A 15,409-nucleotide genomic window follows, 5' to 3' on the forward strand; every position below is an offset into this window, starting at 1 on the left:
CTCTTAAGGATAATGTAAGGTAGTGGGACACAATTTCAGTATGCTGCTTAAAATAATACACAAACAGACAAATAAAGTAAATTAACACAACCAACAAATTTGGGACCTTGTAGAATAAAGTCCGAGACATATGAAACAGGCAACCTTGGGCAATAAGTATTAGATGGAAAACCTCCTTGTGTAATAAAAGTAAATAATAAAAATGCACTGCATAAAAATATAGCCCGGAATAATAATTAAAGGGCCATAATACTCAAATGTTTAAACACTTGAAAGTGATGCAGTATAGCTGTAAAAAGCTGACTAGAAAATATCTCCTGAACATCTCTATGTAAAAAAGAAAGATATTTTACCTCAAAAGTTCCTCAGTAGCCACATCCCATTGTAAAGGATTTCTAAGCAGCATTTTAGTGTCTGTCCTGGGACAGCTTAGGGGATGAGCCTTGTGAACTCTCATATTATTTCACCAATCAGGTAAAGGAAGCTTACTATGAAATCTCATGAGAGTTAAGTCAAATCTCATGAGATCACAGTAAGAGTTCATGACCTCAGCACTGCTGATGCTGATTGGCTGCTGTTCATTTCTTCATTTTTTTTTTATTTTTACCTGCAGCTGGGAGAAGCAGAGTATAATTTTTTACACAGAACTTACTCTGCTGAGCTGAGGAGATTGTGAGGTAAAATATCTTCCTTTTTTACATAGAGATGCTCAGGTGATATTTTCCTGTCAGCTTTTTACAGTTATACTGCATCAGTTTCAAGTGATTTAGCATATGAGTATTATGTCCCTTTAATAGAAATATCTTACCCATCAATAATAAGACATTTGAAAAATGGCAGTTACACTCAAACACAAAAGGAATTAGAAAATAAAGAGAGGGAAATAGGCCATTTACTAACTTTAACTGCTGTGCTAAATCAGTGCGCAAAAAATAAAAATTACACAAAGAAACTCCCCCTCACAAACAGTTAAATCCCTTTTCTGTGTATATAACAGAGGGTAAAAGGTTGCATCATGATGTAACTCCCAGGTGAATTAGCTGAATATTAAATAGCTGCTATTAAACACGCAAAGTTTCCATAATTACTAAACTAAGTATGAAAAGTCCAAGTAATAAAGGTGGAATTAGTATGTTACATGTGTATGTCCCCTGGCTATGATGTAACTCACAATTGGTGTACCTACTAATAGCCTGTGGGCTATGTGAGTGCAAGAAATGGCTGCACTTAACTCAGATGCACCCACTCTACTGTGCATACTGGCTGCAGAAAAGACTGCTTTCAGTAGAGAGCCCATCCATCAGAGGATCTATGTGTAGAGTATATAGATGACCCAACAGGAGGAAGCTAAGGGACCAGCCACAACGTCACCTGTGGCAGGCTTGTGACAAAATTCTTCAGTGGGATTATTTGTGCCACTACCTAATACTCTCATTTCCCCTCTGTCTCTCAGTAGTAGCACTCTGAGAGGAAAATTGGCCACAAATCGGTCTGTGGACCCCTCTCAACGAAGATTCTGGAGCACCTAAATTCTTCATCTTTTTCCTGTAGAGGCTAAAAAAAGACTAGAATATCAGAGAGGTGAGAGGGATAAGTGCCCTAAAGAGCTTTGGGAATTGTTGCCTTCTCCTAGTGGCCAGGAGTTGAATCCTAGGAGTAATGGCTCGTGGACTCTAACCACCTCATGAAATAAAAGTGTTATTATAACTGTCTCATTCACTTTTTTATCTGTAAGGACGGTCATTTATTACCTGGTGTAATTAACCTTGTATGTTGCCACATCCTCATTTTGCGACCTCTGTCGAAATTGTGAAGGGTTTTCCAGTTTCCAGTAATTCAGGCATAAGAGGAACATTTTAGAAAGTTCATACATTGTCTGGCGCTCCTTGGGTTGCAAATGACTAAATTTATATTGAACAAAATTTAGGACACCCTGGAAATTTACAGAAAATAGGAAAACAACTTTTAAAGAAATGTACTGGAAGAACAGACAAAATAGTGGGCTTAAGGTCCATAAAATGACAAGCTAAGGGAAGGCTGGGTATCGCTTTACTTTAGTCAGATAAGTGCAAAATTAACCTACAACCTTTAACATAAAAAATGGTTGGTTTATAAAGAAAAATTACTATGAACTAATGAATGTTTGTAAAGCTGTTGACCAATTGTCCAAAACATATTAATTGAGGTACTTTGCTAGAGTACAAACAGAGTTAATCTGGAGGTAGCAAATATGCATCCATAACCCAAAAACATAATTTATGTAAGAACTTACCTGATAAATTCATTTCTTTCATATTAACAAGAGTCCATGAGCTAGTGACGTATGGGATATACATTCCTACCAGGAGGGGCAAAGTTTCCCAAACCTTAAAATGCCTATAAATACACCCCTCACCACACCCACAAATCAGTTTAACGAATAGCCAAGAAGTGGGGTGATAAGAAAAAAAGTGCGAAGCATATAAAATAAGGAATTGGAATAATTGTGCTTTATACAAAAAAATCATAACCACCACAAAAAAGGGTGGGCCTCATGGACTCTTGTTAATATGAAAGAAATGAATTTATCAGGTAAGTTCTTACATAAATTATGTTTTCTTTCATGTAATTAACAAGAGTCCATGAGCTAGTGACGTATGGGATAATGACTACCCAAGATGTGGATCTTTCCACACAAGAGTCACTAGAGAGGGAGGGATAAAATAAAGACAGCCAATTCCTGCTGAAAATAATCCACACCCAAAATAAAGTTTAACAAAAAACATAAGCAGAAGATTCAAACTGAAACCGCTGCCTGAAGAACTTTTCTACCAAAAACTGCTTCAGAAGAAGAAAATACATCAAAATGGTAGAATTTAGTAAAAGTATGCAAAGAGGACCAAGTTGCTGCTTTGCAGATCTGGTCAACCGAAGCTTCATTCCTAAACGCCCAGGAAGTAGATACTGACCTAGTAGAATGAGCTGTAATTCTCTGAGGCGGAATTTTACCCGACTCAACATAGGCAAGATGAATTAAAGATTTCAACCAAGATGCCAAAGAAATGGCAGAAGCTTTCTGGCCTTTCCTAGAACCGGAAAAGATAACAAATAGACTAGAAGTCTTACAGAAAGATTTCGTAGCTTCAACATAATATTTCAAAGCTCTAACAACATCCAAAGAATGCAACGATTTCTCCTTAGAATTCTTAGGATTAGGACATAATGAAGGAACCACAATTTCTCTACTAATGTTGTTGGAATTCACAACTTTAGGTAAAAATTCAAAAGAAGTTCGCAACACCGCCTTATCCTGATGAAGAATCAGAAAAGGAGACTCACAAGAAAGAGCAGATAATTCAGAAACTCTTCTGGCAGAAGAGATGGCCAAAAGGAACAAAACTTTCCAAGAAAGTAATTTAATATCCAATGAATGCATAGGTTCAAATGGAGGAGCTTGAAGAGCCCCCAGAACCAAATTCAAACTCCAAGGAGGAGAAATTGACTTAATGACAGGCTTTATACGAACCAAAGCTTGTACAAAACAATGAATATCAGGAAGAATAGCAATCTTTCTGTGAAAAAGAACAGAAAGAGCAGAGATTTGACCTTTCAAGGAACTTGCGGACAAACCCTTATCTAAACCATCCTGAAGAAATTGTAATATTCTCGGTATTCTAAAAGAATGCCAAGAAAAATGATGAGAAAGACACCAAGAAATATAAGTCTTCCAGACTCTATAATATATCTCTCTGGATACAGATTTACGAGCCTGTAACATAGTATTAATCACAGAGTCAGAGAAACCTCTTTGACCAAGAATCAAGCGTTCAATCTCCATACCTTTAAATTTAAGGATTTCAGATCCTGATGGAAAAAAGGACCTTGAGACAAAAGGTCTGGTCTTAACGGAAGAGTCCACGGTTGGCAAGAGGCCATCCGGACAAGATCCGCATACCAAAACCTGTGAGGCCATGCCGGAGCTACCAGCAGAACAAACGAGCATTCCTTCAGAATCTTGGAGATTACTCTTGGAAGAAGAACTAGAGGCGGAAAGATATAGGCAGGATGATACTTCCAAGGAAGTGAAAATGCATCCACTGCCTCCGCCTGAGGATCCCGGGATCTGGACAGATACCTGGGAAGTTTCTTGTTTAGATGAGAAGCCATCAGATCTATTTCTGGAAGTTCCCACATTTGAACAATCTGAAGAAATACCTCTGGGTGAAGAGACCATTCGCCCGGATGCAACGTTTGGCGACTGAGATAATCCGCTTTCCAATTGTCCATACCTGGGATATAAACCGCAGAGATTAGACAGGAGCTGGATTCCGCCCAAACCAAAATTCGAGATACTTCTTTCATAGCCAGAGGACTGTGAGTCCCTCCTTGATGATTGATGTATGCCACAGTTGTGACATTGTCTTATCTGAAAACAATGAACAACTCTCTCCTCAGAAGAGGCCAAAACTGAAGAGCTCTGAAAATTGCACGGAGTTCCAAAATATTGATCGGAAATCTCACCTCCTGAGATTCCCAAACCCCTTGTGCCGTCAGATACCCCCACACAGCTCCCCAACCTGTAAGACTTGTATCTGTTGAGATTATAGTCCAGGTCGGAAGAACAAAGAAGCCCCCTGAACTAAACGATGGTGATCTGTCCACCATGTCAGAGAGTGTCGTAAAATCGGTTTAAAGATATTAATTGAGATATCTTTGAGTAATCCCTGCACCATTGGTTCAGCATACAGAGCTGAAGAGGTCGCATGTGAAAACGAGCAAAGGAGATCGCATCTGATGCGGCAGTCCTAAGACCCAACATTTCCATGCATAAGGCTACCAAAGGGAATGATTGTGACTGAAGGTTTTGACAAGCTGATATCAATGTTAAACTTCTCTTGTCTGACAAGGACAGAGTCATAGACACTGAATTTATCTAGAAACCTAAAAAGGTTACCCTTGTCTGAGGAATCAATGAACTGATTGGTAAATTGATCCTCCAACCATGAACTTGAAGAAACAACACAAGTCGATTCGTATGAGATTCTTCGAAAATGAGAAGACTGAGCAAGTACCAAGATATCGTCCAAATAAGGAAATACCAAAACCCTATTCTCTGATTACAGAAAGAAGGGCACCGAGAACCTTTGAAAAAAATTCTTGGAACTGAGGCTAGGCCAAACAGTAGAGCCACAAAACTGGTAATGCTTGTCTAAAAAGAGAATCTCAGACACTAAAAGTGATCTGGATGAATCGGAATATGCAGATACACATCCTGTAAATCTATTGTAGACATATAATGCCCTTGCTAAACAAAAGGCAGGATAGTCCTACAGTAACCATCTTGAATGTTGGTATCCTAACATAACGATTCAATAATGATAGATCCAGAACTGGTCTGAAGGAATTGACCTTCTTTGGTACAATGAAGAGATAAAATAAAACCCCAGCCCCTGTTCCAGAACTGGAACTGGCATAAATACTCCAGCCAACTCTAGATCTGAAACACATTTCAGAAATGCTGAGCCTTGCTGTGTCAACTGGGACACGGGAAAGAAAAGAATCTCTTAGCAGGAGGCCTTAACTTGAAGCCAATTCTGTACCTTTCTGAAACAATGTTTCTGAAACCAGAGATTAAGAACGGAATTGATCCAAATTTCTTTGAAGAAAACGTAATCTGCCCCATACCAGCTGAGCTGGAATAAGGGTCGCACCTTCATAGGTACTTAGGAGCTGGTTATAGGTTTCTATAAGGCTTGGATATATTCCAAACTGGAAATAGTTTCCAAACTGATACCGCTCCTGAGGATGAAGGATCAGGCTTTTGTTCCTTGTTGTGAGGAAAGGAACGAAATGATTATTTACCCTGGAAAGAAAGGGAAAGCAAAGTTGACTTAGAAGACATGTCAGTATTCCAAGTTTAATCCATAAAGCTTTTCTAGCTAAAATAGCTAGAGACATATACCTGACATCAACTCTAATGATATCAAAAGATGGTATCACCAATAAAATTATTAGCATGTTATAGAATAATAATAATGCTATAAAATTATGATCTGTTACTTGTTGCGCTAAAGCTTCTAACCAAAAAGTTGAAGCTGCAGCAACATCCGCTAAAAATATAGCAGGTCTAAGAAGATTACCTGAACATAAGTAAGCTTTTCTTAGAAAAGATTCAATTTTCCTATCTAAAGGATCCTTAAATGAAGTACTATCTGCCATAGGAATAGTAGTACATTAGCAGGAGTAGAGACAGCCCCATAACCTTAGGGATTTTTGTCCCAAAAAACTCTAATCTGTCAGATGGCACAGGATATAATTTGCTTAAACGTCTAGAAGGAGTAAATAAATTACCCAAATTATTCCATTCCCTGGAAATTACTTCAGAAATAGCATCAGGGAGATAAAACACTTCTGGAATAACTACAGGAGATTTAAAAACCTTATTTAAACGTTTACATTTAGTATCAAGAGGACCAGAATCCTCTATTTCTAATGCAAATAACACTTCTTTAAGTAAAGAACGAATAAATTCCATCTTGAACAAATACAAAGATTTATCAGCATCAACCTCTGATACAGAAACCTCTGAACCAGAAGAACCATTATCAGTATCAGAATGATGATGTTCATTTAAAAATTCATCTGAAAAAAAGAGAAGTTTTAAAAGACTTTTATGTATACTAGAAGGAGAAATAACAGACATAGCCTTCTTAATGGATTTAAAAAATAAAATCTCTTATGTTATCAGGAACACTCTGAAAATTAGATGTTGACGGACAGCAACAGGTAATGTAACAGTACTAAAGGAAATTTTATCTGCATTAATAAGTTTGACATGACATGCAATACAAATAACAGCTGGAGAAAACAGATACCAAAAGTTTATAGCAGACTTAGCTTGGTAGCTCCAGCACTGTGCAGTGATTTTCCTGTAGTATCTTCTGACTCAGTTGCAACGTGGAACATCTTGCAATATGTAAAAGAAAAAAAAAAAAACAACATATATTTTTTAGCGCCAAAAAAAGACGCCCACATTATTTGGCGCCTAAATGCTTTTGGCGCCAAAAATGACGCCACATCCGGAACGCCGACATCTTTGACGCAAAATAACGTCAAAAAATGACGCAACTTCCGGCGACACGTATGACGCCGGAAACGGAAAAGAATTTTTGCGCCAAAAAAGTCCGCGCCAAGAATGACGCAATAAAATGAAGCATTTTCAGCCCCCGCGAGCCTAACAGCCCACAGGGAAAAAAGTCAAATTTTTGAGGTAAGAAAAAATATGATAATTCAATGCATAATCCCAAATATGAAACTGACTGTCTGGAAATAAGGAAAGTTGAACATTCTGAGTCAAGGCAAATAAATGTTTGAATACATATATTTAGAACTTTATAAATAAAGTGCCCAACCATAGCTTAGAGTGTCACAGAAAATAAGACTTACTTACCCCAGGACACTCATCTACATGTTTGTAGAAAGCCAAACCAGTACTGAAACGAGAATCAGTAGAGGAAATGGTAAATATAAGAGTATATCGTCGATCTGAAAAGGGAGGTAAGAGATGAATCTCTACGACCGATAACAGAGAACCTTATGAAATAGACCCCGTAGAAGGAAATCACTGCATTCAATAGGCAATACTCTCTTCACATCCCTCTGACATTCACTGCACGCTGAGAGGAAAACCGGGCTCCAACTTGCTGCGGAGCGCATATCAACGTAGAATCTAGCACAAACTTACTTCACCACCTCCCTTGGAGGCAAAGTTTGTAAAACTGATTTGTGGGTGTGGTGAGGGGTGTATTTATAGGCATTTTAAGGTTTGGGAAACTTTGCCCCTCCTGGTAGGAATGTATATCCCATACGTCACTAGCTCATGGACTCTTGTTAATTACATGAAAGAAATAAAAGTTTAAAAAAATATTAATTGTTTTTACACTATTAAGAAAATAGTCCATAGTGTAATGAGGCTGCATCAACCCCTCTGCCATCTGACCCGTTTTGTGCTGTTGCACTTTGTCAAAGATGTATTAACAAAAACACCAAGCTCTTAAAACTTTCACTATACCAATAATATCTAACATTTTATAATGAAGTGCCACTGGATTTTTTTTAAATGTATTTTTAATTTAAAGAAAATATATATATATTGAGAACTAAAATACAGAGTACTTACTAAATTAATTTCAAAACACTATTTAGGAAAATAAATTGGGCAGCTATGAAAAGCTGAGTGAGTGAATTATGCACAGACTAGATGCAGGTACAACTGAGTATTCAATTCATGTAGCTAACATTTCAGAACAAAATATTGTATGGGACACAACGCATATTTATGGCATAAACATATACAGTCTTTTTAAAAAGCTATTTAATTCATTACAGAATCCAGTTGGTAAATCTCTGCATTTTATACCGGGCGCCACCATCTTGTAGGCACATGCATTGATGCATAGTGCGATAGAAGCAGAGCACTTTCCCAGATCTGGCTTTTTGACAGCTGTACCTTTCACCTCAGTTTAGCTAACATAACAGATAGCAGAAGTGTTACATTTTTGAACAGTTTAAAAGTTACATAACAAATATAAGCTCCAAGATGGCGGCGCCCAGTATGAACATTCAGAGCTTCACTAACTGATACTTGTAAGGGGTTAAAATAAGAGAATAACAATAGCATGTTGTGTAGTAACGATTCTATTGTAGTTGTACTCAACAGTTTAATATCCCTTTAAGAAGCTCAGTTTGGATTATCTAGCTGGTTACTCAACAAAAGGACTTGCGCCAGGACATACAACCTTTAAACCTCAATTATGTTAGGCTGCCCCGTTTAACCGCCTGTCCTGCAAAAGAGACAAAGAAAAATCTTTTCAACATTACCTGTTCAATATTTGGTTTCTCAAATGGTGGGCTTCCCAAGGATCCTTCTACAACTGGTCGGCTCATCTGCAGGATGCATTTCCTTAACAGCTGTAAGAATGAAAAATATTTACCAATCTCGCATCATGATTATAAAGTTACACAATAAGTCATTTAATGGGCTCACCTTAAACAGGTAAAAGTAAACTTGTCTGGTGTCCGTGTCCTCTTCCTTGTGCACAGACATGAAAAGGTTTTCCACATCAACCACCATACCCAATAGCCGATTAATCTCATCTTCAGAAACATTCTCTAGATGTGACACGTGGTCAGCTACAGATAACAAACAGTCATCATTACTACAATTTACATAAGAATGTGTAAAAGGCTTCTAGTCTCAGACAATTACGGTCGTATTAGAAATGTCTTTTTAGTTATAAGTTTGGAACAAAATTTTAAAGAAAACATTTTAGAGATAAAAAATGTCACTCAGTTACAAGGGGCTGGCTTATAAGAACTTAATATTTACAGTAAACAACTTGTAATTACAAGACATTTCTGTTGTCTTGCTATGTAAAAACAAGTAAGCCAGGTCTAAACATTGTTTAAAACAAACATCTTGTTTGCTGCAATTGTTTTTTTCAATAACCAAACTTGCTTCATGAGGAAGAAGCAATATTTGCTTGACAAGCAGCTGACAAGCATAGCTACAGTCACATTGTTAGTATACAGTGCATTGTTTTGCTATTCTTATTTGTTGAATCAAATTAGGGAGATATATGTAGCAGGGTTAGCTTTGATAAACTTGAAGTGTGCTTTTTCAGTTCTAAGAATTAAGACACAATCTTCAAAACTAAATTACATGAAAAAGGGGCAAAACAAATAATTAGAAATACTGCAAAGTTGTTTTACTTTGCGTAAGAAAACATGTTATATTTAAATGTCAATGTGTTTACTGTCCCTTTAAAGGGATATTAAACTGTAAATAAATACTAGATATAATGATGTATCTAAATGAAAGATTTGTCAGAATAATATGTATTTTTTAAAATGATATTGGTTATTTAAATATTAAGATATAAGTTTAAATGTTTAATTTCTATAAAGTACCTTAGTTTGTTTAAAGTAATGGGTGCTGTCATGTTGGAAGCTTGGTTTTTCTCTTATCTATCTCTTCTCTGGAGGTCAATTAGAGACAGATATAAAAAGGCAATAAAAGTGAGTGTACAAACAAGGATGTGTATAATATAGGATTTTAATTAACAGGGTTTCCATACAGCCAGTCTCTTTTATTGCCCAGATATGGGGAAAACCTAGGTTCCAACATGGAGACGCCTATTATAGAGATAATTAAGAAAAATCAGCAAAAAAGTATAGCATATATTTTGCTTAATACACATAATTAAACATTTAACATTACAACCTTTAACTGTTAATATTATTTTGAAGATCACCAAATTACAAATGATATCTTTCTTTGAACAAATGCTAAATCTTGAAAGGTTTTAGTGGCACACTGTGTAATATTACCAATATCAATCTTAGTACAGTGTGATTTCATTTTATTTGATCCATTTACATTGATGGATACATTTGGGATGTTGTAGACATTATAAAACATAAATTAGACTTACAGAGATGGTAAATTGTAGCATTTTAAAAACGCTAGTATTTACCATCACTAAAAAAATAAAAAAAAAAAGGCGACCTTCATTCATCAGTTTATTTTGCTGTGGCTTCAGGTGGAAACGTCACCTCATTAAAAAAACTGAGCTGTAACGTGAATGGTCAGATGCACTCAGGTTAGTGCTGATACCGCAGCAAAATAAAAAAAGGTACCTATCGATCAGATTTTTTTTAAACTAATTAATGAGGGTCACCTTTATTTTTAGTGATGGTAAATCCTAACGTTTTTGAAACGCTATAATTTCCTATAACTTCAATGTTGTCAATACTGAACAAGAGAACGCATTATAGAACAGCAGCTGTTCAATAGCAGATTATAAAGCAGCCATAGTCTTTAAGAAATTGCACTATACAAATGAGTCATAACCATAACAGTATAAATATCTATTTGAATTATTCAGTGCGACTTAGTTTTAACATTTCTGAAGCTTGCACATATAAATCCTTAGGCATAGAAAAACAAAGTTGTGACCAAGGTAAAAGAAGAAATTACTTCCACAAACCTAGGGCATGTCCACAACTACGACAGGGCTCACTCAGGCTAGCTGCAGACTGCTGTATGTCCATCCTAGGTGCAGTTTGCGGATTGGGATTTTTCCACCCATTGCACTTACAGACATCGTTTGCCTAATAAAAAAGGGGGAGGGGGAAGTTTAGTAAATTAGAAGATTAAGGGTTTGTGCCATTATGTAGATAATCAGTTTTAAACATTTTAGTTCCTGTAGGTATAATGGGTTCCCATTTGATGACCTTCGTGTTTAATTTGTTCCTAATAATCTTTTTTTTACCTGCTAAAGTGTGTTACATTATTTACAAGTTACTCCTTTACCTTTATTTTGTCATTTAAAATAGCTGTTGTTGAAGCTACTACCTATACTGTAATTTGAAATACTGCAGTATTGGCTTTAGAAAAGCTATGTAAACAAAAGGCAACAACAGAAATCAACCTCTCAGTGGGGGCAGGGGAGAAAACAGCCATTTAAAAAGGATGTTCCTGCACCTGCTTTGAGTAAACTAAACTTTTATCAGCTGCTTGCCTGAGTACATTGTCCCTTTAAATTATGTGGGGGTCCTAAGAGGTTAATGCACTTTTGTCGAATGTTGCAGCTGTGGTTCTTGAGGGCCATGTGGTAATGTTTAATTACAGTCAAGGGTTTAGAACAAGGTGATTAAAATAAATCAGGGCCCATGAGCAATAGCTGTCTGATTTATTCATAGTGCAGGAGTCACTTTTAATCTGATACCTATGTAACACTAGCACCTATATATATATATACCAGTGTTATAGCGAGTTGCGTCAGAAACTCAGAGGACTGTTATGACCAGTCATCAGGAGATACTTGCAATGATCACTAAATTGTAGAGTATGATTAGGTTACCAAAATGGAGCAGGTACATTTTAGCACTTTGCATTGGAACTAGCCGTTAGTGCTTATGGCCTCTAATTGTCCTAAAAGCCAAAAAATGATCCAGTCCATCTGGCTAAACCATTACACATTGGTAACCCAAAGGTAGTTTGTATAGGTAACTGAGCTTCGCACAACAGACCCTTCTACTTTGAGTGCCAGGTCTGTTAACTTGATACTGTTTAGAAAGCATATGCATCTTTATTAGTACGGTTAGAAGCTAGGGCATGGACTTACAAACATTCACTGCATGCATTAAAAAGACATTTAATATCCTGCTGTGAGCCATTCATTTTATAAAAGAATAAACAAAAGATGACATGGCTTGGTGCAGTAGCTCTGGCTGCAGAGATGGATAAAGGCTGGACTGTAATGAACTGGACTGTAATGAAGTAGGTTTTGTACATAACACTCATTCTTCAATAGATCCACTGACTCAGCTTAGTGCAGGTTTTAAGATGGGCTGACACTACACTATATTTTGTAAAGGGACATAAAAGTGAAGAAAATGTTATTATTGCAGCAATTGCTTGAAAATATTTGTAAGATTAAAAGGGACATTAAACCCATAATTTTTCTTTCATGATTCAGAGAATACAATTTTAAACAACATTCCAATTTACTTCTATTATATAATTTGCTTCATGCTTTAGATATCCTTTGTTAAAGAAATAGCAATGCACAAGGGTGAGCCAATCACAAGGTGAATATGTGCAGCCACCAATCAGAAGCTACTGAGCCTATCTAGATATGCTTATCAGGAAAGAATATAAAGATAATTAAGCAAATTAGAGAACAGAAGTAAATTAGAAAGTTGTTTAAAATTGTATTCTCTATCTGAATCATGAAATAAAAAATTTGGGTTTAACGTCCAGAACAACAACAATGCACTTATAAGACCTAGTAGGTGATTGGTGGCTACACATCTATGACTTGTTATTGGCTCACCAGATCCCATGTGCTAGCATTTCATTGCACTTTCATGTCCCTTTAAAGTAAATGTAAAGTTGAATGAATACTATTAAAAACAGGGGCACTTTCATTCATGAAACTTTACATTGCAGCATTTTAATTTTTTTAAATAAATACTTACCTTTTTCCTTAGCAAACCCAGACCGCAATCCCCGCCCGCAGCTCCTCTGTACTTACCTCAGTAATGACGAAACCGGCTTCCTCCAATCATGGCGTGCACCACAGAGCAGAGCACCATCTCGTGATGCCACGCCGTTATTGGAGGAAGCCTTTTTCGTGAAACTTTACATTAAAGGGACAGTCTACACCTATACAAACATTCGCCCATACCTTAGATACAGTGCCGATTTTCATAACTCACCCCTTCAACCCTAATGAGTCAGCGACACAACTGGAGTTATTTGAAATCAAAAGTTTGATTTTGACAGTTAGAAATGGCCGCCCAGCTCCGTAGACTGTTAATTTCAAAAGGTCCAATCAAAGTGGATCACTGGTTAAAATTCTGTCTCGCACTTTCGTTGTTTCGCGCATGTGCACCAGTAGTGGAAGCAGAAATCAGGAACCAAAACATCTCAAACAGAGAGCTTAGACCAGAGCTTTCCATTTTCATGTTGGTGACACACTTTTTAAACGTACATAATTTTGCGATACAGTGGTTCAGTTGTACTAGCAAACAGGAGGTTAAACTAACTTGTTTTAAGAGATACGAACACATACATAAATGATATAATACCGAAATGTATTTACAAGTAACAGTATGTAATTATGTGCAAGAATTTAAAAAAGTTTAATACCATCAATAGCTACTTACTATTTTAATGGGATGTATGAGGTTGATGGGATGAACACAGTTACTGAATATTTGGTGGAATTAGATAAAGACATTCGCATTTCATCATCAAGCATTTTTAAGCTTCCACTTCCTATCCATATATCAAGAGCAGGAGCAGCAATGCACTACTGGTAGCTAGCTGCAGAAAAAAAAAAGAAACTTTGACTTCAGCTCAGCGTTTAAGCTGCCGCCCTCAGAGCTCTGCGAGTTGCACTGACTACTGCCCGTGCTGCAAACACACTGCTATCCCATTCACTGACTACACGTGCAGTCACAAGCTGATTGAGGAGACTACACATTCAGTCAGGAGCCAATGTGCCGCCAAAGCTGCCAATGGGAATAGTTTCAGTTCCCGCTGAGCTGCGCCAATAGGTTAAGATGATCTGTGACCCACTAGGTATCAATCACGAGTCAACCATGTGATATGCGTAGCAAGCAGGCGGAAAGTCGGAAACCAAAAAAAAAAAATTTAAATTCATAAAAATTTCAGCTGAAGCAGGGACACACCTACACACTGCTGCCGACACACTGTATCACAACACACAGTTTGGAAAGCACTGGCTTAGACATATTCCGCTTCCTCACTTCCCTAAAGATGTGCAGGCGTGTTTTGATAATACCAACGTCACTTTGTGCTACATGCTCGAGTGTTAGCTAGAGAAAGAACATCACAATAAGGTAGGAGAAGAAGGGATTGGGCGGAGTTTGTCGGCCATTTTTAATTTATAAAATCAAACTTTTGATTTCAAATAACTTCAGTTGTTTCGCTGACTCGTTAGGGTTGAAGGGGTGAGTTATGAAAATCAGCACCGGATCTAAGGTATGGGCGAATGTCTGTATAGGTGTAGACTGTCCCTTTAACAGTTGTCCTAACCAGCCATCGAAGATTAGTAGGATGTATAAAAAAATATTGCAGTATTAGCTTCAATTTAAACAGCTATTACACTTATGACGTGTAATTACTGCAGTTTTTTTTTGCATGATAGATTTAGTTTTTTTTAAATACGTCTCGTTAAAATGAACCCTAAATCCTCTGATATAAAGGTAAAGAGAACAGGCTTTTTAACCCAAGATATCTTGGGACAACATGGCTATTAATTTACGGAGACAAAAAAAAAATTACATTTATTTATTCAATATTTAACCAACTAATATAATTTAAAAAAAATACACCTGCATATTATTCTCATGGTAATCTCCATATTGAATACATCATTATGTCTACCATTTTGTCTGTGTTTAGTGTCCATTTAAAGGGGCATCAAATGTTCTATGTTTTTCCATCTATAAGAGGCTATTTTCTTTTTTGAAAAATAGATATGTATGTGCTTATTTAAATTCCTTTTTATATCATGCTTCTGATACAGGCGAAATGTCTTCATACATTAAATTTCTCTTTAGCAATACCCCATGACTTCCCTGGTGAATTAATGGCAACCAGGGTAAAGTTACTAGCGATATCAACAGCTGCTATCCCATCTTCTAGTATCTTCAGTGAAGAACATTTTTGCAGTGGTAGTTCTGTGATAGTAGATGCATTAGGAATACAAATATATTTGAGATTCAGTTCTGATCATCTAAATCTGAGACGATTGCCAACTATTGCAGCTTCCAGCAGTGAACAAAATGATTACAAATTTACTCAGGAATACCGTCATCAGAGTTAAGAAATATA

The 15,409-nt window shown here is 36.8% G+C and overlaps 1 protein-coding gene across 2 annotated transcripts in view; it reads right to left on the reverse strand.

Moving 5' to 3' along the window:
* Positions 1–15,409, reverse strand: part of KAT2A (lysine acetyltransferase 2A) — a 129,375-nt gene that overhangs the window by 110,129 nt on the left and 3,837 nt on the right. For both annotated transcript variants that reach the window (XM_053699002.1, XM_053698993.1), the window contains exons 2-5: positions 11,028–11,151; positions 9,026–9,171; positions 8,860–8,949; positions 1,752–1,933 (exon numbers count right to left, since the gene is read on the reverse strand). In XM_053699002.1, the coding sequence (XP_053554977.1) occupies positions 1,752–1,933; positions 8,860–8,949; positions 9,026–9,171; positions 11,028–11,151 (542 nt within the window). The remainder of the gene's footprint in view (positions 1–1,751; positions 1,934–8,859; positions 8,950–9,025; positions 9,172–11,027; positions 11,152–15,409) is intronic.

Source organism: Bombina bombina, chromosome 1 (genome assembly GCF_027579735.1).
Source record: "Bombina bombina isolate aBomBom1 chromosome 1, aBomBom1.pri, whole genome shotgun sequence".
Taxonomy (NCBI): Eukaryota; Metazoa; Chordata; class Amphibia; order Anura; family Bombinatoridae; genus Bombina; species Bombina bombina.